The sequence below is a fragment of the Eschrichtius robustus genome, chromosome 1 (assembly GCF_028021215.1).
Source record: "Eschrichtius robustus isolate mEscRob2 chromosome 1, mEscRob2.pri, whole genome shotgun sequence".
NCBI lineage: Eukaryota > Metazoa > Chordata > Mammalia > Artiodactyla > Eschrichtiidae > Eschrichtius > Eschrichtius robustus.
The window spans coordinates 23,578,589-23,602,994 of NC_090824.1; the positions used below are offsets into that span (position 1 = coordinate 23,578,589).

Consider the following 24,406-nt stretch of genomic DNA (forward strand, 5'->3'; position numbering starts at 1 on the left):
CACTACAGGCCTAAAGGACCTGGAAAGAAAAAATAAATAAATCCAAAACATAGCTATCATTAGTTTAGCATCTATCGCAGACCAGATAAGACTCATTAAACATTTTCACACATTACTATAAATCTTTACACAGACTTGCGAGGTGACAGTTTACAGAGAAGTCAAAAAATTCACCCAAGGACATACAGCTGGTTGGAGGCAAAGCTAGATCTTGAATCACAGACCACTTTCCTCTAAAACACGGGATCTGTCTGCCATTCCACACTGTCTGCCCATTCCCTCAACTCATTTATTCTGGACACACTGAACACCTAATTTGAGAATATAACTTGGATTTCCCTCCTTTGAGGTTACACTCATGCTAGTACCTTCATCTGGCGTGTTCCTTCTCCAGATTCCACCAGCCAAAATCTGACCCACCATGTCCGTGTACATTTCTTCAATGTCTACAACCAGTAATATTCTTACTTTCCTTGGAATACAGCCCATCCTCCCTTAAAACGGAGCCATATGTACAATTTTTATTTCCCTCCTTGATATTAAACCTCTTCATATCTCCACCAACTCCAAATAGATTGCCGTTTCATAAATACGTGTTGAATTAAAATCATCACCAGTACACTTTCTACTCTGAAACTTTCATTAGGGGTGTAATAGTAGTTAAGAATCAGAACTGGGTCTGAATGCCTGCTCAGCCGTTTATTAGCAGTGCTATCTTGGGAAATTCATTAGCTTCATTAAATATTAGTTGCCTCATTTACAAAGTGAGGCTATTAATAGTGACTACCTCACTGAGTTGTTGTGAGCTCATGATAAGATAAAATAAACAAAGGCCTTGCACAATGTCTGATACCTGGTACTTTGTCAGTCAGTATTAGTGGTGAGCGACAGCAATGGTAGTCATGTAAGATCATCTCTAAAGATATAGTCTGAAGCAAATGTAGGAAATAATCATCAATGCTATTACATTACCTGCCAATTTATAGAAAATGGAGTAGAAAAATAAACTGAATTAAAAGAGGTTAACTAAGGAGTCAAGAATAGAATAGGAAACATTTTAATTGCCAATCATCTCCTGTCATCCTGAGTATGAACTGACTTTGGGATGAAGGTTAGTTTGGTCGATCAGAAGGGCTTATCTAAATGTCTGTAAGTGATTCTAGGTTCCAAAGGTGTCATCTCAGGCTGGGAAATGACAGGTCTGGCGGTCAGTACTATCTTTGAGGCTAATACGGTTATACAGTTCCCTCCGCCATCAATCGGGGAAACACTAACAAGATGAAACAGCCCCAGTGACAGCATCAGGATCTAAGCACATGATGCTATGGGGTGGGTGGCTAATGAGTTCCCCAATCAATATGCTGAGGCCCATGCCTTCTGAATGCAGCCAAGGATCTAAAATCCATCGTCTATAGCTTCAGGGAGTTAATGAGTTATTTCTTGCCCTGATGCACTGAACAATACCCCAGGAGTAATGACTAGTAACAGTGTAAGTGGTGGGTCAACGAGATAATTCATCTAAACGACAGAGTTAAGGTAGGCTTGCCATTAAGTCATATGAGCCCCAGCACTCACTTGATGGTGCCTAGGGTTTGCCTTGCTTGTTGCACTTTGGATTCATCTGTCTAAAAAGCCTCTGCTATTCAAAACTCGTTCAGCTATTTGATAACTGCAATAATCTAGGGTATATGCTACCAGGTTGACTTTAAATCAGTAGTATCCTGATGCCGCCTTAGAATTTTATATTAGTTAAGTTGAAATCTCAAAGATCTGATTAAAAGTCTATTCATTATTTAGGAAAATAAAATATATTGTTTCCTCTGACTTAAAAAAAAGTTAATTGAAAAAAAAGTACCAATAATATTAAAAGCTCTCCATGATTGAAAGCTCACTATATACAAGGAGCCATGCAAGAGTTTCAATACATCATCTCATAAATATGTAGAAAACCTAATTTCTCATATTTTAATTACCGTGTTCTTTCAAATCTGTTAGCTAGGTTGATCACAGTATCCCCAAAACATAGCACTTAGCCTGGCCCATAAAAAACACTCAGTTCATGTATAAAGAATGTCACTCATGAGCTAAATTCTCTTAATTCTAATTCCTCTAAATTCATATTATGTGTGCTTTGAGGATGCTGAAACAGGACTGTCATCAGTTAACAGTCAAAGGGTCACTGGTGTAAGTGATAAATGAGAAAGATATGGTCATTTGGCCTCATTTCTCATAACTGTGTACCAGCTATAAAATACTTTCTACATGCTTTGCCAACTCAATTTTTACGACTGTATTACTGTAAATTTCATCTGCACACTAAATTTATCATTCATTTTTCTTTTATATTTGAGGAATCAAAAAATCTATGAGATGCTTTTACCTGTACACGTGCTTTTATGTTTCCAGTTTACTTGGTGGCGGCAGCTACTCATCTCCACTCAATTGGCTGTACCCATACTGGGATGCTCATTCTAGCAGCATTAGGGGCTCGTTCTAGAGCCCCTTTCTGGGCTTTATTAATGCCCAAGTATAGGGCCAAGCCCTTTATGTCTTTAGCCGGTGCCCATGGTGGGTCTCAAACCACTTTTATACTATCCTCGCCTAGAAAGATTTTGCTCTCCTGATGGTGCTGTTTGTTGTTATTGTTTTGTTCGTCTCCATCTTCCCCTCCTTCTTCTCCTCCTCTTCCCCCACTTCCACCACCACCACCACCTCCTCCATCTCCTTCTTTAGGCAAGATGAGATAGGGTTCATACGACTAAAGAAGGAACTTCAGGGCAGGGTGGATTACACTTTTACTGGTAAGTGCAGAGCCCTTTGGAACATTGTACTGAAGTGCAGAAGAAGCGCAATGCATCACCTCATGACACTGTAGAGACATAATGCCCTACAATGAGACACCGAGGAAGCTGCAGGAGTCTACTTAGCCTATTGACCTAACCAGGCATCTCTCAGCGGGAACTGGGCTCTTCACCACGTGCTAACGGAACACACCAAAAGTCTCAATTGTGGATTTGGTTAATTCAAAAATTTGCTTTTGATCAGATAAAATAGGAATTTGCTTGCAGAAAGTGTCTAAGTAGACTTTCAAAAATACTTAAAATGAAGTTCTGCTTTCCATTATAAAACATGTTCTTCCTTTCACTATATATATATATTTTTTTCTTGAATGAAGTCATCACCTGCTGGATATTTCATCAAGAAAACTACCATTCTACCTTCATGCAGTCCTTTGCCAACAACAAAACAACTTCTGAATACTTTATTTCCTCTGAACCTCAGGAAATCCTTACTAGGTAAGCTGTCTGGTGCCCATTTAAAAGAAGAGAAAGGTGACGCTCAAAGCAGTGGAGTGACTGGCTCAAAGCCAAGTAGCTCGCTGGATATGGACAGAAATGAGACTCAGATCCAAATCTTCTGATCACAAATTAAGCACATTTTTCTACTACAGCTTTCTGCCTTTCAACATGAAGCATGGAATCAAAGTCAACAGATTTAGGCAGAGCCACCTTGGGAATAACAAAGATCTGAGGAAACACACTCGACTCCCGTGCAGGTGCTGCCTCTGGTCCAGCTTACATAAGCAGTCGCTTCCTCAAAACCCCTTCCACTCCCTTCTCCCACCTTCTCCTTCAACTCCGCCGGGATGGAACGGCCAAGCTGGGAGCTACAGACACGATCCCCAGCAGGCCCTCTCCACAGAAGTGGGTAATGATCTGGAAAAGCTCCTAAGGCTAGAAAACCCAAAGAGGCCTTTCTCACTAAGAACAAAGAGCAGCAAAAGGAAATACAGAGCTAACCTGCAGTGCGCAGCGCTCTGTGGGAAGCAAAATTGCATCTCGTGGACACCTTTGTTGATTTCTTGTTCTTTCCCTCTTTATTTGCGTTACCAGCCTCGAACGTCAATATTCCTCTGGACTCCCCTGCAGATGCCCCCACGTACAATGCCTGAACCCAGCCCAGTTCTGCCACCGGCCAAATCCAGAGATGAACCTAAGCTAACAGCCACCTAAACTCACTGAAGACTAACCCAGAAGATGTTGATGGTTTGCTGTAAATATCCCACACGGGGACAGCCAAGTGAAGCATCCAGGCCAGCAATTTATAGATGCAATAGGTGTGAGCAACAGACCATTTATCATAATTCAGCTCTGCTCCCATTTTTTCTCCAGAAGTCTCTTCAAGTGCTATAAATTATGGGAAAACAATACTATACCAGCCAAACTTAATAAATATCTGATTTCCCAAACCTGACACTAAGAGAATACCATCAGTCTTTTTTTGGGGGGGGGGCAGTTTTTTGGAAAGAGAACACTTTACCATTTTGGAAAGGGGGTCAGTGTGAACAATACTAACCCTTTCTCTTCTACTTTGGTTTATGTAAATATCTACATTATAAGACAGGAGGGAAACAGTTGGGGAAGGTTATAGATTCTTGTCAAACAAAACATGTCCTGACACATAAATTTCCACTGTTCCTGAAAGGCTCATAATTAAAAAATAAATCCAAGAGGATTTACTGTAAATTACACACAGAGAGAATAAAATGAATAGGATGTCTTTTTTACACCCTGCATTAACTACATAAAGAGAAGCTAACTGTTGCCCGGTTCTCCCCAGCCTTCTATTTTGCAGGTGGTGAAACGAGGCTGTCAGGAGTTTCAGGATAGCAATAGCAAGCATTTCATGGTAATCCTTTCTCTGGTCCTATTCAATTTTGTCTCTATTGTATAAAGAAGGTGAGTGTAACTTGACACAGCTCCACAGAGCCTAGATGAACGGTCAGTAGGCAGATGTCACTCACAGGAATATCTTCTCTCCAAATACTGAGCAGATTAATTTCTCAACAATAGATTTCAGTAGAGAGAACTTATATTTGAAACAATAATTTGTAAAAATCCCTCTGCCCTATGACACCCTCCCCTCCACAGAATTTTATTTCATGAACACATACTTCAGCAAAGATCTTTTTGCCTTTGTCTGATGCATTTTGTCTGTGATTCCATTAATATCATGATTAATAATTGAGACAGAAAATAGTACATCACAGAAGTGTGAACCAAAAACGAAGAAATGTAAGCTACTTTGAAGCAATCTCTAAATTATTTTGATCTCTTGGCCTTCTCTGATTTTTTTTTAATGATCTAATTCTTGTCTTGTTCAATAAGCCTATGTAATCACCACGAGGTCCAGATGAGTGGGAAGACGTTTGGTTTAAAAGAAATCAGCAAAAGAAAGAAGAGCCTCTGTTCACTTGGTGAGAACAACAGATAATCTGAGCAAACTGTGAAACAGGAAAAATTGTGCCTACAGCACCTACCCAGCTCTGTCTTAGTGTCTCTTTCTTTGCACCAATTCTTCACCCTAGGGCACCAATGCCTTCATTCTGCCCAAGCTCTCTCCACAAATTCTTGCCATCCCCCCAAGTGTTGTATGTCCCCAAATCAGCCATGCTAATTTCTCCTTCTTGCTTCTCAACCATCCAAACAGAACTCAAACCCTGTCAGAGCAGCTGACCTTAGCCTGGTGGGGTAAGGATAATAAGAAGACTGACTAAACTAATTAGTCAGTGATTCAAAGACCTCCAGGGGACTAAGAGTTGAAAAAGATACCTACTTCCCTAAAGAGTTTTTAATGTGTGGGGATTTCAGGATGACAGAGGAAGAGATACAGGAGACTTCAAGCAGGTGAGGAAGGACTGTGCAGCCTAGAGTGGCAGACATGGCTAGTGGAAGCCAGAACTCCTACCTGCTGGATTTACCTACTGCTCTCACGAATCCTCCCGATGCAAAGCTCGCACAGAGAGAGTGAGAGGCACTCAGAGGGGGCAGGCGAGATGAAGCCTCTTTGCCATTCCTACTCTGGGGTCTCGACGACAGGCGAGTCTGTTTTAGGGTGAGTGCTCGTCTTGGGGTCACACTTCCCAGTGTTCTTGGAAGAGCATTTTCTCTTCCCTCAAATAGGTTAACTTGGGGGTAAAAAGGGCTTATATAATGACGGTGTCACCACTGCTCAAAACCTCCAGGAATTCCTAGGAATCGCCTTCAGCAGCCGTATATAAAACACAAACTCTCAATCTCTTTCCCTCCTTCCTCTCTCGTGCTCTCCCCCGCGCCCCACACACACTAATTTCAGAGTTTAGACTTTGTTTTGGAGCAACGTACTAGCTTGACAACCACTCAGAAGTAGCACCAAGGTATTTTTGGTTATTTCTACAATTAACACCCACACTCGAAGAATGAAGCTTTGCCCACATGTGACCCTTGCCAGAGCCCGTCTCCAGGCAGACGTGTCCTCTCTTCCTCAGGCCCACTTCGTCCTTTCTTCCCCTGCCCCTGGGATTCACCTTGCCTTCATGTCCTCTTCCTGTCTGTCATCACTTTCTCTTTGTGCCCGTGAGTTTCTCTTCTCCTGCGGGCACTGCAAGGGGGAATGAAATTTTTTACCTCCTGTCCAACCCTTTCCACTCTCAGTAGTGGCACTTAAATTCCTTTCTTTTTGAGTAATTTTCTTTAGTACAAGGAAACAAACTGTGTTTAATAAACAAATCCACACATGACAGATTGTGAAAGTCATATAAAATTATCTTAGTAGGTATTTATGACTTCATTCTCCTGATGCATCTATGTAAATGCCCAAAACAAGAGGCTGGATTTTGTCATCAAGTCTTTTGACCTTCCACTTGGAACTTCCCTCTCCAGTGTGGTAAAGAATCTTCCCTTTGCTCTGCCCACTCTGACCTCAGTTTTTAATCACATGTTCTTTATATCTCTAAGAGGACCTTTGCAGCCTAGGGCAGTGGTCACCAAAGTACAGCCTGTAGCCTGTTCTTATAAGTACATTTTTACTGGAATACAGTCACACACAATTTCTATCTCTGGTAGACCCCAGAAACGATCCATTAGTGAACAAAAAATGATTTGAAATTACTAGACCAATGAAGGGTTCCCATGCTCAAGAGGGTCACAGGCATGTCAGGTCCATTCCAGAATGGTGTGGTTTCTTTACATCGTAGGGTCTCTTTTACTTTTCTCTAAAAATATCAGATGGCATTTCCTAACCCAAGCTCTCAAGGACAATCTGTTGGAATTTTCCAGAATGTTTAAGCAATGAAAGCATCATTGGAATAAGTCTACAATACCCAAGGGGGCTCTACACGTTTTGATGTAAAATTTCTTGTATTTTTGCTATTAAGATTTAACATGGAATGCTTTGGTTCCTCCTAGAAGTTCCCAGAATCCTCATATCCAATTTATAAAAACACTGCCAACTCCAACTAAACTACCAGAAAAAAAAACCCACAACATTTCTCTTAAAAGTGGAGATGCTTTACAAAACAGGAATGGGAAGAAATGGATAAACTGGTAGCACATTATCTGACTCGAAAAAGATGCTCATAGCTGTGTCAAATCTTATTCTTCCTAGTAAGTCACACTGAATAAAAAAAGAAGAGAAATCCCCGTGGAAATGCAAGTGAGCTGGTAATAAAATAGACTAGTTATAGCTGCCATGAAATACTCATTAAGTTATATGCAGCATAAATCTCACAGAGTTTTGTAAATTATGGTGGTTCTTACAGGCCAAATAAAGATAAACTGTACTAACTATGGCTGCCTTCCTCTGTGCTCCTTGGCATGGCTTTTTAAGATGCTTAAGCTCAGGTTCATAGTACCACATGGTTCCTGAAGCATCTGAGGAAGCATTAAAGGTTCACAACTCTCTTCAAGACCCCTATTCTACATTTTGAAGGTGATGGTTTCCAAGCAGTCCTTCCCTGCATTCCTAAGCAGAGTCTTGACCTGCTCTGGTTCACGCTGAGATCAGACAGTCTTCCAGCTTAAGCCTCTTCCTTCCTGCCTGTTTCTAAGGAATATTGGAAGAGCAGGTGCTGGAGACGGGCACTGCTTCCAGGGCTGAGCTTGCTGCTGTGGTTCCAGCCAGCCACCTCCACTCCAGAGCCCAGCAATGAAATCTCACTCTGCTTTCCTCGGTAGATAGGCACATTAGCAAAACTCACATTCAAAGATTCCCAGTAAATGTTGCTTTTCCTCCTTTTTGGAGGTTGGTGATAATCCCCAGTTGACTTTTCCTCTTAACTGCTTTCCCCCCTACTATTTCAACCTAATTCTTATTGCTCCAAATTAAATCCATTCTTCCTAGCCTTGTCATTGCTAACTAATGAGAACAATTCCTCTCTTTGCTCTTGGTGGCTGCACTTCGGGTACTTATGGATGAGAATCATATCCTTCTTTAGCCTACTTTCTTAACTGCAGACGGTGATAAAACGGGTTAACTGTTGCTATAAAAATATTTTCTATCCTCACAACAAAGTAATTGTTCCTCCAAATCATTTTAATTTCTTAGAATTGCACTGTGTTCTTAATGATCTGCAGTGAGTGAGGGTGCAATCCTATTGGGTTTATATATACAAGCAAACTGCTCTATATACAAGACACACAAATACACCAGCTCTTGGTCAATGTGCTGATTCTTTTTGCCCCTCACACTCTGGCCTCAGTTTTTATCACATGTTCTTTATGTCTCTACAAGAGTGTCTGCAGGCTAGGGCAGGGGTCACCAAAGCACAGCCTGCAGCCTGTTTTTATAAATATATTTTTATGGAATATAGTCATACATATTCTTTAAAAATGTATTGTCTATAGCTGCTTTCCCATTAACAATGGCAGAGTTGAGTAGCTCTGACAGAGACTTATGACCCGAAAAGCCCCAAATATTTCTATTTGGCCCTTTACAGCAAACCTTTGCTGATCCCCCCAACTTAGGAGGTCATTGACACTCAAGGTGGCCTTGCTGCTTGCACCAGGTTAAGATGAACCGTACCAGGTCAGTCTCTTATTTACACCTAAGGGGTCTGTTAAGTGTTTCATGACTGGTTAAACCACCCAGAAGGGGAGGGAGTCTGGACAGGAAGAGTTTTAAATTTTCTATCCCCGAGGTACCCTCTGAGTATCATGGCTCATATCTGAGGGGTAGAATGAGGCTTAATACACACCACCTCCTGGGTATGGCTCCAACCCACTGAGGCAACGTTACAAGCATATGCCCCTTTGCCATGTCTGTCTAGAATGTTCCACTGCATTTATCTGGCTCACCAACTCAGACCACCAGGAAGACAAGAGAATCCAGGCCACAGTCCGGTACTCACTATGTGAAGCTGAAGGAAGTCCCCGAGGCCTGGGGCGCTGTCTATGCGCACCAAGATGCCGTCCTTCACGGTGGTGCTGAAGCCCACGGCCAGGCGGTCAGAGCGTGTGCTGGGCCTGTCATTGGCCGGCCAGGTGTACAGGATGAGGCCTCCACTTTTCCCAAAGATGTATGTGGCGCCAGCTGCGAAAGCAAGGAGAGAGGGAGCCGTCAGGACCCTGCAGTGCGTACTGCCAGCTGTGGGTACACTGCTGAGACTCTGCACAGGCAGCTGTGGAGAGAAACGGCCGCCACGTGCCAGTATGTGGTGACCAAGAGGGATGGCATCCAAAGCGGCTGTCACCCCAAATTAAAGATGCAGGCAAAATGAGTTAATAACAAAGCAGATGCTAGCCAGAGACATGCCTCGCATCTTCAGATCCTGCTGTATAAGGGCAGAGGGCAGATAACATGCTGTGTCTGAGAGCTTTGCTACATTGTGACAAACAACTTTTCTGCCTTCTTCAATCTAGGCCAGGGCAGGCAGGAGACAGGAAATTAGTTCCCCCATCTCTTAGCTATCAGAATATTCTGGTCAGTGGAGTAGGGAGCAGTTCCAGGAAGGCCACACAAAACTAAAGGTAACGTGGAAGTCCAAAGCCGTTATTCCTTTCCTGCCTGTGTCCTCTGTCACCCTCACAGAAAAGAAAGCCTGAGAAAACCAAGTTACATGACTCAAAGTATTTGCCTATTTCCCTCTTACGTTGCTATAAAAAAGGTGGTAAAAATTAATTCTGGAGGTCTTTAAAAAATTAACTCTATACTTTTTTCCCTAGTTGTGGTGTTTATCCGGTATTCTATAACAGTTTCTAGCTCCTTTCCAAGCTAAATTTCAAAAAGAAGACATAGGAGACATAGGCAAAAAACCTCAATTTAATGAATTTTAATCTTGAAAAGCAGTATTATCAATTATGACTAGTGGGTTCAATGTTGTTTTTAATATTTACTTGTGTTTTAGCTCTTATAATTTATAAACCCAGGGGTTAGTAAGAATATATTGACTTAAAAATACTTAGAAAACAAAGAGGAAGAAAAATAAAGAGAATATTTGCATCTCCTAAATTTCAAAAATTTATTTTTACAAACAAGTTTTAAAATCTGAATTTGGGAAAAAGCATGCAGATTTGGTAGCCGGAATAGACTACACCATTGTAGTTTCTATGATTGTGTGTATGTCACCCACAGTGAGTAAGTAGTTCCATATGTCACTCATTTCAAAGTTCAGAGAACATTTGGCATCAGATTTTCTTGTGTTTCCCACTGAACATAGTCCAATCCTTGAAATTGTTTTAAAGCAACATTAGACAAGCATTCATATATCTCTAGCATTTACTAAAAATCTCAATCACTGATCAATTTACTTTACAGAGAATATTGGGTTGAATTATGTTGTTTCAAGAAGAAATGAGTTATTCAGCTTGTTTAGAAATAACAGAGTAAGCTGCTATGAGGCTAGAATTAGGAGTATATGTCATATGCCATCCTCTTCTAAGGCATTAAGCCACGTTGTATTCTGAGGCATATAGCATCTAATTTGTCCTCTTTGAAAGGTCACTATTCTAGTTGCTCCAACATGCTCAGTTTGTGTATTGTATGCAGCATAACATTGTTTTCCTTTTATGAGTTTCTCAATTCCTAGGGGATGGTGTCTGAAAAGCCCTCCACAGTCATCTGGAAAGTTTGGGATTGTAGTATGGAAAGTATATGTTTAATTCTACATGCAGAATAATGTTTGTTCCTTATTATCCACAAACACCCTCAAAGATTCTTAAAATCAGAAATGTGGATATAATGATTTACTCTTGATATCTCACCATCTGTGAAGAATTTAAGTAATTCCATTTCTGTAGATGACTACAAATGTCATCATCATTCCCTTTACTCTTTATTTGGAAAACTGAAGGTTACTCAGTGATTAATATATAGAATCACCAAAAGTGCAAATCAGCCTGTGACATTTTGTGGCAATTTATAAAATCTTACCCTATTCTATCCTAAATATATAGTGGATTCTGCTACAGAAATAAATCCATACTCTATCAGGAAATAATTTTGTCACTACAGAAAGAAAAAGTCAAAAGTTGATAACAGCAGCAACATATACATGGTGCTTTACAGCTTGCAAAAGTGTTTTTCAGATTTATTAGCTGGGTCTTCACAGCAGTTCTATGGAATATTTCATTTGTTAACACTGTTTGGAAACAGAGACCCAGATATCTGACTTAAATAAGTGGCACCTCCTTTAAGTCTCCTTCTGGACCCTCCAGCCTCCAAAAGCCTGGCTTTACCATATAACAATCATAGCTGAATATCATTCTACAATAAACTATACCAACGATGTAAAGTTGACTGTACTTCATTTTTTTCACACCTTCTCATGAGAATGAAGCAGAATGAAAACAAAGCCATAACCCCTAAATCTGACATGTTTTCAAAAGCTAGTCTGGCTTTCTCACCATACAAATAACTTTACAAACTTTCTACTCTGCTTATATTTCACCCACTGCCCTGTTCAGTAATTCTCAATACAAAGAATACAAAGAGGAAGAGCATTTTAAAAGATAAATACACAACTTCTTACATGTAGTGGCCAGAAGGGTCACCGTGACTTCAATTTTTAAATAAACAAAGAATGAAACTACACTATGACAATATTATGATAAGTAGAAAGAGAGTATGATTTAAATTATTTTTATTGCCTCTGTTGCTCTGAATTCAGGATATCACTATGTTAGATAATTCTAACTTTATAGGTGAAAAGGGCATAAAAGGTACAAAGTCCTTAGCATACAGCTTTTTCTGCTATATAGAAATAAATTTTAAAATGTATTCTTGGTACCGAATTTGCTAGTAAGGGTGACTAAAGACCCTGAATGCTTCCATAGTCCAATGTTGGCTTTAGAGGAAGTTAATTAATAGTTACAAGCCTTTGCTCTGATAACTTGTTATTTTTTTCTTCTTTAATTAGCTTTGTTGTCTTGCATGGTTTTTAAAGATAAATACATGCTTTCTGTTAATTTTAATATAAAATGCCTAGAGTCCCAGGGGGAACATGGAATTATTTTACTTTACATTTTCAAATTAAAAAGTTAATTTTGTTATTTTTAAATGTGGATTACAAATCAACTTTTTGGGAACATCCCAGGAACCACAAGAATCCTCTTTAATCCATTAACGATTTTTACTTCTAAGACATGCAATACCAAATCACATGCTTTCTACTCCGAGAAAGACTAGCGTTTCTGATTGCTGGTTTCTCACTGTGCTCAGTATGCTGGTACTAAGATCATACTACATTTATTAATAATCAGAACCATGGAAATTTCCTGCTTGCTAACAAAAAGTGATTCATTCAACTGATGAAAAAAATGCTGTGGTGGTATTTTGGCCATTTAATATTGCAGTGTTTGCAAGTTTGCAAGCAGCTGAAGTTGCTTTACTGAGTTCCAGCCAGCACAGTATTTCAGGAATGGAATCTCCACACTGTCACCATTAGCCATGATAAGGTGGATATACTCATCTTCAAATAGTCAACAAGCATGACATGTTATTTAACACACAACTTCTTTTGTCTTGAAAGCACCAAAAATGGGTTTGGCTTATTGGTTTCATAACTGGATAGCTCTCTACTGGGAGGGAGCTGATGGTGATTTTGGCAGCTCCATATACGTATAGCATATTACTTTTCTGGATACCAACAGGAACAGAATCATAGTCCATTTTAAGATTTACATTAGACATAAAAATAATATATATATACATATGTGCATTAATATGCATATATGTGTGTGTGTATGTATGTGTATAAAAAAAGGAAAGTTTAGTTAGAAAATAGAATAGACTACCTGGAATTAATTTATTATTTTCCCCATCAAATAATTATAAATAGAATGGCTCCAGAAAAGCATTTATATATAATGTCGGTTATATATTTATGTTTAAAAACAACAAATTAGCTTTTTCTGAAATAATGTTCAGTTGGTATTAAAATGGAACAAGTTTGGAAGCATCTCCCAAGGGAGACCTGAAAGAGTTAAGTTTAAAGAGAACTAACAGGGAACTATACTCAGTATTTTGGAATAACCTATATGGGAAAAGAATATGAAAAAGAATATATATATGAAATATGCACATATTATATATATAATATGTACATATATTATATATATATATATAAACTCAATCACTTTGCTGTACACCTAAAACTAACACAACATTGTAAATCAACTATACTCCAGTAATAAATGAATTAAAATAGAAAAAATAAAGAGAACTAGATAATTTACTGGTAGAAAAGTATAGCAGGTAGAATAATAAATTAAGTAATAAGTATAAGTCTTAGCATGCAAACCACCTGGTAGGTAAACTAGAATAAGAAACAAGATGTCAGACTCCTTCTCTGGTACTCTTTGAACACTGCCTGAGAATTTAGTATAAAATATCAAGGCACCAAGGTATGTCTGTCTACCTCTGTTATATCAGGTTCCTATTCCTTATTTCTATTTTATTACTCTTTCACCAACCTTATTCACATTTGTATTCTTTACTGTAAATTGGTAAATCCTTTTGGAAAGTAGATTATCAAGGACATAAAATATATTACGCCAGTAGATGTAGTTATTGCTATTAACTTAAAATTATCTTTTATTCATGTCAATCATCATACAGATAATAAAACCAAAATGGAAAGACTTTGAAAATGACAAGTATCTCCTCTAGGAAATGAAGAGGTATAGAGCTCAAGGGTCTCGTAATGACCGATGACTTGAAAAACACAGTTTCTCAATTTCTTTTACATATTTAGTTTGCTCCATGGTTCCCCTTACGGACACCCCTGGCTCTTTTGGGAGTGTTCATAACAGTAGGGTCTTATAATTCCATAGCTTCCAATGGGTTTCAAACTGCTTTCTTTGCGGGTATCTCATTTGATGTCTCTTTCCCCAGTACCCACTGAAGTGTTAATGGCAAATATTTTTGTTACTGTTTTAATAGAAAAGTAAACAAAGGCTCAAAGAGATTAAATGACTTGATTTGGTGTTAAGTGTTGGAACTGAGAGTAGAGCGGGATCTTCCCTTTCTTAATTCTGCCTTCTTCTCCCCTCCGCAGGGGAGAAGCTGTCCTGCTGACCCATGGGATGTGTCGATAGCTTCCCTAAAGGAATTCCTGGAGACCAAGAGCTCCACGAGAAGAAGGGGAGGGTAAATAACAGATGAAAAAAACTATGAACAAAATGTCTGCCTTACAGAGGGAGCCACGAGATATAGATTTTAGAAAGAGCCCTGCAATGTATTTATTCAATGTATGGTTTATTATGATCTACTTTGTCTACTCCCAAATTTTAAAAATAAACACCAAAACTGATGATAAAGTAGCTTTAAATAAAGCAAAACTGAAGGAACTGAACATTAAGAGAGAAATTTCATGTATTTTAAAGAACATCCTTTATCTTTGGCAAAGAAATGATCAGATTTACTGCTCAGCTAACTGAGGAACTGACAACATTGCCTGAGTCAAGTATATCACTGGGGAGATCCAAGCCCCATTTCTTAAACAATGCTCAGGCAAGGTAAGGGCTCTCTCCATAAGGGGCAATTTCTTTCTCTTTCTTAAAGAAAGAATGATTAAAACCAAAGGGCATTAAGCCAGAAAACACGGAGGCAACATTTCAGAGCATATCCCTCTATTAGAGATAAAGTATATGAGGCTCTATACATTAAAACTGATCTAAAGTAAAGCTTCCAGGGACACACTTAAATTTCCTCCTGCTTAAAAGAATTTTCATAAGCTCATTATTTTTTCCTTTGGGGCAATTATTTCTTTCACAAACCTTTGGTAGTGCTTTACAACGCTAATTATGATACTAATGTTACTACTAATATTAATAATCATACTAGCTATATGCATGAATCACTCACTATATATTATAGCATACAGTATAATATTTCAAATTCCTATACCTTTCATTTTAGATACTGTTGCTGTATTAGTTTGTTAGGGGCTGCCATACATAAGGTATCACAGACTGGGTGACTTAAGAAACAGAAATTTATTTCCTCACATTTCTAGAAACTAGAATTCCGAGATCCAGGTGTCAGCAGGGTTGATTTCTTCTAAGGCCTGTCTCCTTGGCTTCTAAATGTTCTTCTCCCTCCCTGTGTCACCACGTGGCCTATCATCTTTACCCATCTGTGTCCTAATTTCCTCTTCTTATAAGGATACCAGTCACATTGGATTAGGGCCCACCCTAATGACCTCATTTTAACTTAATTACCTCTTTAGAGACTCTATCTCCAATTACAGTTATAGTCTGAGGTACTGGAGGTTATGACTTTAAGATATAAATTTTGAGGGGACACAATTCAGCCTGTAACAGTCACTCTTCCAGTTTTAAAGATGAGGAAAGCTATATATAGAATGAGGTTAAAAACAAAAAATAAAAAACAAAAAAAACTTGCCTAAGATCCAAAGAAATCAGGAATTTAATCCAGATCTATCTAACTTAATGATCTACATTCTTTTTACTATGTCAAACTGTATGCCCTAATATGTTTCCTTTGACCTTACCTATGTATCTGTGTGGGGATGGGGATAATGATGGAGAGAAGAAAGACAATGGCTTGCTAACATGTGGCAAAAAATAAACAACAGCAAACAAGATGGAAACTCAGTTCCCACGCAATGGAAATGGCAGTAGAGGGCTGATCATCCTGACCATTTTATCTTACTTAAATGACAATGGTTTAATATGAAGTTGTTCTCTATCAAGTATATAAAGCAAGGTCAGACAATAGCCTATTCCTGATTAATTACTCCGTACTCATAAAATTCTAAACTATGAAGAGTGGACTCTATAATGAGGTTTATTTCAGAGATTAACTATAGTCAATTTAATTTAACTTTCATAACCGAGCTAGTTTTTTATATAGCAAAACAAAGTAAGTCCTAGGAAATTACACAGTATTCGGGTTTAAGAAAATAAATATTAAGCTTTACTGTCAAACAAAATGAAAATTCAGAACCCTTCTGTACCATGAGCTCCTGAAGGACAGGGTTGTTTAATTTATTTCTCTATTAACACTGTGAATGCTCAGGAAACAAATGCTGCTGAATTAATCAATAAAACTTGGCTCACCTACACTTTCATATCTTCACACTGTCATTCAGGCATCTTCCCATTAATCCATCTCAGCTTTTTGTCATTTCATCTCATTGTGGAAATATTTTATAAATACTCATCAATTAGGGTTCACAACATCTCCTATGATGGAATAGCTTCCAATTTATAAAAGAAATCTAACTGCAAAGACATTTGAATGATTTTTCTTTGGTGAATTTTTGGCAGGCTCAGATAAGAAAATCACACCCACTTGTAGTCAAATTGTTTTATGTTTACCCTTCAGTCCCTAAATTACATTGAAAACAGTTTTTAGGATATATATTTCATATATATATATGAAAATACATCTTAGATTTAACAAGAATACACAGTAGAAAAGCAAAGTAACATACTTAAGAATGGCAATGTTATCATTCTATTTTACAGAGCATTAACTAAGTGCAAAGACTTTATATACATTTGTCCTTAGGCAAAATATAAATGAATGAAAAGAAAAATAAAAATGATCATTTTATAATAACTCAACAGCCTCTTCTGTAGCAGTTTTTGGAACTCATTCCTTCTGATGACATCTCATGGGACATAGCTAGAATAAAAGGGAGGTTCAGAGTGCATTTATCTGCCTTCTTTTCCTCCTTTTATTCCACAGCTTTGAAATACCTTCTGTAATAAGAGCAATCAAGGGATTTCTAAGTACTGAATATTCTGTGAAAAAGAAATATAGATGAAGAGTAGTTGCTTATTTCCAGTGCTTTGATTTAAGTTCTTGATTTATATGGACTTCACACTTTGAAGGGGCCAGGGAATATAAACAGATGACCCTGGGGTATTTATGGTTCTAATTCTTAAAACATGGTTTTCCCGAAAAAGTTGGCTAATATTCTTAAGAGTTATGACTCCTGCTTCTATGAGACACATATCTCTTAATCACAGAACCTATGTCAGAGTTAGGCAAAAGGAAGAACCTTCAACTATTAAGGTCCCTTCTCTGTACCTATCATGATCATTTATCTTCACTGTGCCTAGTTGCCCGATGATTAAGAAAGTGATAATACCACTCCTGCCCACGGATCTCAGAGAGCTGGAGTAAGGATCAAAGTAGCTATCAGATCACTTATATGTGGAATCTAAAATATGACACAAATGAACTTATTTACGAATCAGAAACAGACTCACAGACATAGAGAACAGACTTGTGGTTGCCAAGAGGGAGGGGCATTGGAGAGGGATGGGGCGTTGGGGAGGGATGGATTAGGAGTTTGGGATTAGCAGATGCAAACTATTATATATAGAATGGATAAACAATAAGGTCCTACTGTATAGCACAGGGAACTATATTCGATATCCCGTGATAAACCATAATGGAAAAGAATATGAAAAAGAATATATATATGTAAAACTGAATCACTTTGCTCTACAGCAGAAATTAACACAACACTGTAAATCAACTGTAGTTCAGTAAAATGAATTTAAATAAACAGCTATCAGGTACACTATACAGAACTCTAGAAATAGTTTAGTATTTCCATTTTATGGTGATCACCTAAAAGTGAAGGAACTCCCCAAAGCTACTGTACCTGTAGGAGACTTTCACTTTTCTATATGCCCAGCACATCTTCCCCCTTTATCTTGAAACATTAAGCCCCTTCACATGGAAACTACTATTTTCTCCCATACCAATCATGTGATTTAAATGGTAAGTGTCAACCCCTTAACAGATTTTGCCCTTTATATACAGCTGATTAGCTAAGGTATGGTAAATTAACACCAGTTGGGCCAATCAAAGTCCATCACTACATTTTTTTGTAACCTGGACCCACAGAAACACTCCATCAGTCTCTCCTTGATGATGAAGTTATGCCAGAAGAGGCACACAGCTGCCATGGCCACATTTCCTACCATGGGAAAGAGGTAGTGAGAAAATAAACACTGGCCTAAAGAGTGAAGTCAAGTTGTTGAGTTGGGAGTTGGACACAGAGAGAAAATCTTATTTTTTGAGTACTTGGTTTTAATGGTCCATGTTGTGAAATTGTGCCTTGGTGTTTCTTATATGAAATTCTCAGTTGCTAACTTTTTTAGTTTAAGCTGGTTCAAATTTTGCTTCTTTCACAACTAGAAAAGTCCTGGGTAGTAAACAACTGGTAACTATCCTAGTGCCTGGAACATGTAGGGGCACAATAAAAGGCTTGATAAATGAATTGGCAAAGAATGACCAAGATGAGCAACTGATACATTACGGAGGAATCTAAATCTAACCTAAAAAAAGGAGCCCATTCAGTAATTCGTATACATTTCAAATGGGAACATTTGTAAAACTGATCATGTTCTTGTTGACAAATCCTTAATGATTTCCATAATTAGGTATATATATATATATATACACACACATATATATATGTACATATATATCTCCAAAACCCCAATGAATAGAATATTAGAATATTAATAAAAGGAGACTGCTTTATATCAAGTCCTGTAAACTACAAATAAAGCTTTACTCAGAAGGAAATGCCTTAGATAATAATAAAGGAAATGAACATAAATGAACTGAACTTTCAACTTAACATACTATTACAAAAATAAATAAACTTAATAGCTCAGATGTGATGATCAATACAAGCTGAAATTTACCCAGTGTATTTTTAAAATAATAGTTAAAAAACCCAAAGCTTCTTAAAAATGTCAAAGAAAGTATATAAACCCCTGAAAAACCAGAAATAAGAAAAACTAAAAGAGAAAAAAATAGAATAGTAGAAATTATAAAGGAAATATAACCATAGCTATAGGAAATGTTAAAAATGTAAAAGAATATTTTGTACAACTTTAGAGAAATATATTTGAATACCAGAGGAAACAAATCATTTCTAGGAAAAATAATTTGCCAAAGGTTTCTAAGACAAACTAGAGATATTCAAGAGACTAAATGACTACAGAAACCATTGGAAAGGTGATTCAAGTTCTACTATTTAAAAGATACAGGTCTGGATGATCTTATAGATATGTTTTATCTAACTTTCAAAGAAAAGATAATCCCCCAATTATTCAAATTATACAAGACCACAGGCAAGGTTAGCTATCTCCTCCAATTAATTTACAAATCTAACAAAATCTTAATACTAACATCTGTTAAATATACAGCATAAAAACAGAAGACAGCATTTTAGTCTAATTTCATTTATGAATATTGATTAAAATTTTTCTCTGAATAACCTTCAGTGGTACATTCAGAGAATAATACACCATCCCAGGGATATGAGAAATAATGTATTTCAACAAAAAGGTATCTATTAGCAAAATTCATTACATCTCCCAATTAAAGTAGAATTAGAATATAATTTTATCCCCGATTTTATAAAAGACTTGAAAAAAATTCTGCAGCCATTCCTTCAAAAACTCTAATTAAAACAGGAATTGAAAAAAGTGTTCTAAATATGATAGACTATCAAAAACAAACTGTAGCATCATACTAAATAGTAAAATTATATACCCTTCACCATTAAAATCAGGAAGATAGTGATGTTCATTATCACAGTATTATTCAACAAAATTTTATAAGTTCTTACTAAACCAATAAGGCAATAAAATAAGTTGTAAAATATTGGGAAAGAATACAATAACTTTTAAAAGATATGATTTAATACATAAATATTCCAAATAACTGTTTTAAAAACTTAATGTGATCAATTGATAAATTGGTCCAATACAAATAAATACATAAAAATCAATAGCTCGTCAGCCTTACACAGATGGTGTATATCTTTTGGTTATAACACCAAAAGAACAGGCAACAAAAGAAAAAATAAGTAAGTTGGACTTCAAAATTTTAAATCTTGTACATTAAAGGACACTATCAACAGATTGAAAAGGTAACCCACAAAATGGGAGCAAATATTTGCAAATCATATATCTGATATAGGATTAATATCCAGAATATATGAAGCATTCTTACAACTCAACAACAAACAATAAACCCAATTAAAATATGGACAAAGGGCTTGAATAGATATTTCTCCAGAGAAGGTATACAGATGGCCAATAAGCACATAAAGAGATACTCAACATTACTAATCATTAGGAAAATGCAAATCAAAATCACAACGAGGTATCGCTTCATACTCATTAGGATGGCTATTATCAAAATAACAGAAAATAATAAGTGTCAACTTGTGGAGATATGGAGAAATTGGAACTAGGATGTGGAGAAATTGGAAACCTTTTGCACTACCGCTGGGAATGTAAAATAGTACAGCCACTATGGAAAACAATGACACTTCTTCAAAAAATTAAATGTAGAATTCCCAGATGGTCCAGCAATTCCATTTCTAAGTACATAACCAAAAGAACTGAAAGCAGGGACTCAGATACTGTATACTGATATTCATAGCAGCATTATTCACAGTAGCCAAGAAGTGGCAACTACACAAATGTCCAACGATAGATGAATGGATACACAAGATCATGGTATACACACACAATGGATTATTATTCAGCTTTAAAAAGGAATGAAATTCTGATACACACCGCAACATGAAACTTGAAGACATTGTGCTAAGTGAAATAAGCCAGATACAAAAGGACAAATAATGGTATGATTCTACTTATATGAGATACCTAGAATAGTCAAATTCTTAGATACAGAAAGTAGAATCATGGTTATTAGGGGCTGGCGGGGAGGGGAAAGGGAAGTTATTACTTAGTAGGCACAGTTTCAGTTTGGGGTGATCACAATGTTTTGGAGATGGTGGTGATCATTGAAAAACAATGTGAATGTACTTAATGCTACAAAACTGTACTTAAAAATGGATAAAATAGTAATTTTTCATTATGTATATTTTACTACAATAAAAAAATCAATAGTTCATTTTAACAGTATCAATTACCAGGTTGAAATGACAGGGAAAAATCCCAACCACAATAACACAAATTTATAAAATATCTTGAAATAATGCAATAAGAAAGTTGCATAAAGACAAGCTATATAAAGGAAACTATAATTTTTGGAGGACATAAAACATGTCCATATATATGGAGATACAGATGATGTTACTGAATAGAAAAAATATGAATATATCAATAAGCATGTTAATCTTTAACGCACTTACAAACAGAATCTCAATTTCTTTTGAAGTTCATAAAGAAAAAATAAGTATAAGATTTGCGAAGAAGATTTTAAAAGAAAGAGTAAAGAAAGCAGACTTGCTTTCGTAGACTTTAAAATTTACTGAAAAATGATTGTAGTCAAAATAATCTATTCTTAGAAGAAAAATAGAGCACTCAATCAGTAAAAATTAAATGTAACGGTATACAAATGTCAAAATATTGTTGAATACCTTATATGTACTAAGAACATTGTATATATAATACAATATGATAAGTGCTATAGTAGAGACATGTTCAAAATGAGATGGGAACCCATAGGAGAGGGCCACTGGCTTTAATATAGACTTGTACTACAAAAGTCTGTCTCTCTGTCTCTCTGCCTCTCTCTCTCTCTCTCTCTCTATATATATATATATATATATATAATGGAGAGAGAGAGAGGAATAATTACTACAGTAAGTTAACATCCATTGCTTCACATAGTTACAATTTTTTTCTTCTGATGAGAACTCTTAAGATCTACTCTCTTAGCAACTTTTGAGTACTTTCAAATACTGCATTAACAACGCAGTGTTGTTAATTATAGTTATCCTGCTGCACATTAGCTCCCCAGAACTTATTTATTTTATAACTGCAAGCTTGAACCTTTTGACAACTGTCACCCATATCCTATCTGCCCCATGCCTTGCCCCTGGCAACCACCATTCTTTTCTGTTTCTGTAAGTTTTTGTTTTGTTTTGTTTTTTTCAGATTCCACATATTAGTGGGATCATTAAGTTGTACACCTTAAACCAGTATAAAGTTATATGTCAATCGTATCTCAATAAAACTGCAAAAAAAACTATGAAATAAAAATAAAATGAAATAGGGACCTTCTAGATGGCAGAGGAGTAAGACGTGGAGATCACCTTCCTCCCCACAAATACGTCAAAAATACAGCTACACGTGGAACATCTCCTACAGGACACCTACTGAACGCTGGCAGAAGATCTCAGACTTCCCAAAAGGCAAGAAAATCCCCATGTACCTTGGTAAGGCAAAAGAAAAAAGAAAAAACAGAGACAAAAGAATAGGGACAGGACCTGAACCTCTAGGAGGGAGCTGTGAAGGAGGAAAAGTTTCCACACACTAGGGAGCCCCTTCACTGGCAGAGATGGGGGGTGGGTGGGGGGAAGCTTCGGAGCCACGGAGGAGAGCGCAGCAACAGGGGTGCATAGGGCAAAGCAGAGAGATTCCTGCACAGAGGATCGGTGCTGACCTGCACTCACCAGCCCGAGAGGCTTGTCTGTTCACCAGCCGGGGCGGGTGGGGGCTGGGAGCTGAGGTTCGGGCTTCAGAGGTCGGATCCCAGGGAGAGGACTGGGGTTGGCTGCGTGAACACAGCCTGAACGGGCTAGTGCACCACAGCTAGCTGGGAGGGAGTGCAGGAAAAACTCTGGACCTGCCTCAGAGGCAAGAGACCATTGTTTCAGGGTGCGCAAGGAGAGGGGATTCAGAGCACCAACTAAAGAGCTCCAGAGACGGGCGCAAGCTGCGGCTATCAGCGCGGACCCCAGAGACGGGCATGAAAAGCTAACACTGCTGCTGCAGCCACCAAGAAGCCTGTGTGCGAGCACAGGTCACTATCCACACCTCCCCTCCCAGGAGCCTGTGCAGCCTGCCACTGCCAACTTCCCCGGGAGAACATACGGGACAACTTCCCGGGATAACACATGGCGCGCCTCAGGCTGTTGCAATGTCATGCTGGCCTCTGCAGCCACAGGCTTGCCCTGCAGTCCGTACCCCTCCTCCCCCCGGCCTGAGTGAGCCAGAGCCCCCGAATCAGCTGCTCCTTTAACCCTCTCCTGTCTGGGTGGGAACAGAGGCCTGAGGGTGACCTACATGCAGAGGTGGGGCATAAACCAAAGCTGAACCCCAGGAGCTGTGCAAACGAAGAAGAAAAAGGGGAATTTCCCTGTGCAGCCTCAGGAGCAGCAGATTAAATCCCCACAATCAACCTGATGTACCCTGCATCTGTGGAATACCTGAATAGACAATGAATCACCCCAGAATTGAGGTGGTGGACTTTGAGAGCAACTGTAGACTTGGGGTTTGCTGTCTGTGACTGACTTGTTTCTGATTTTTATGTTTATTTTAGTATGGTTTTTAATGCTTGTTATCATTGGTGGATTTGTTATTGGTTTGGTAGCTCTCTTCATTTTTGTTTTAATTACTTTTTTATTTTAATAATTTAAAAAAAATTTATTTTAATAATTAAAAAAAAATTTTTAATTTATTATTATTTTTTTCTTTCTTTTTTTCTCCCTTTTCTTCTGAGCCACGTGGCTGACAGGGTCTTGGTGCCCCGGCTTCGTGTCAGGCCTTAGCCTCTGAAGGGGGAGAGCCGAGTTCAGAACACTGGACCACCAGAGACCTCCCAGCCCCGCATAATATCAATTGGCGAGAGCACTCCCAGAAATCTCCGTCTCAACGCTAAGACCCAGCTCCACACAACAGCCAGCAAGCTCCAGTGCTGGACGCCCCAGGCCAAACAACAAGCAAGACAGGAACATAACCCCGTCCATTAGCAGAGAGGCTGCCTAAAATCATACTAAGTTCACAGACACCCCAGAACACATCACCGAACGTGGCCCTGCCCACCAGAAAGACAAGATCCTGCCCCACCTTCCAGAACACAGGCACCAGTCACCTCCACCAGGAAGCCCACACAAGTCACTGAACCAACCTTACCCAGTGGGGGCAGACACCAAAAACAACGGGAACTATGAACCTGCAGGCTGCGAAAAGGAGACCCCAAACACAGTAAAACAAAATGAGAAGACAGAGAAATATGCAGCAGATGAAGGAGCAAGGTAAAAACCCACCAGACCAAACAAATGAACAGGAAATAGGCACTCTACCTGAAAAAGAATTCACAGTAATGATAGTAAAAATGATCCAAAATCTTGGAAATAGAATGGAGAAAATACAAGAAAAGTTTAACA

General features: G+C 38.1%; 1 protein-coding gene across 15 annotated transcripts in view; it reads right to left on the reverse strand.

The window, feature by feature from the left end:
• Positions 1 to 24,406, reverse strand: part of NRXN3 (neurexin 3) — a 1,618,670-nt gene that overhangs the window by 364,365 nt on the left and 1,229,899 nt on the right. For all 15 annotated transcript variants that reach the window (XM_068558635.1, XM_068558546.1, XM_068558806.1 and 12 more), the window contains one exon: positions 9,167 to 9,348. In XM_068558635.1, coding sequence (XP_068414736.1) covers positions 9,167 to 9,348 — 182 coding nt within the window. The remainder of the gene's footprint in view (positions 1 to 9,166; positions 9,349 to 24,406) is intronic.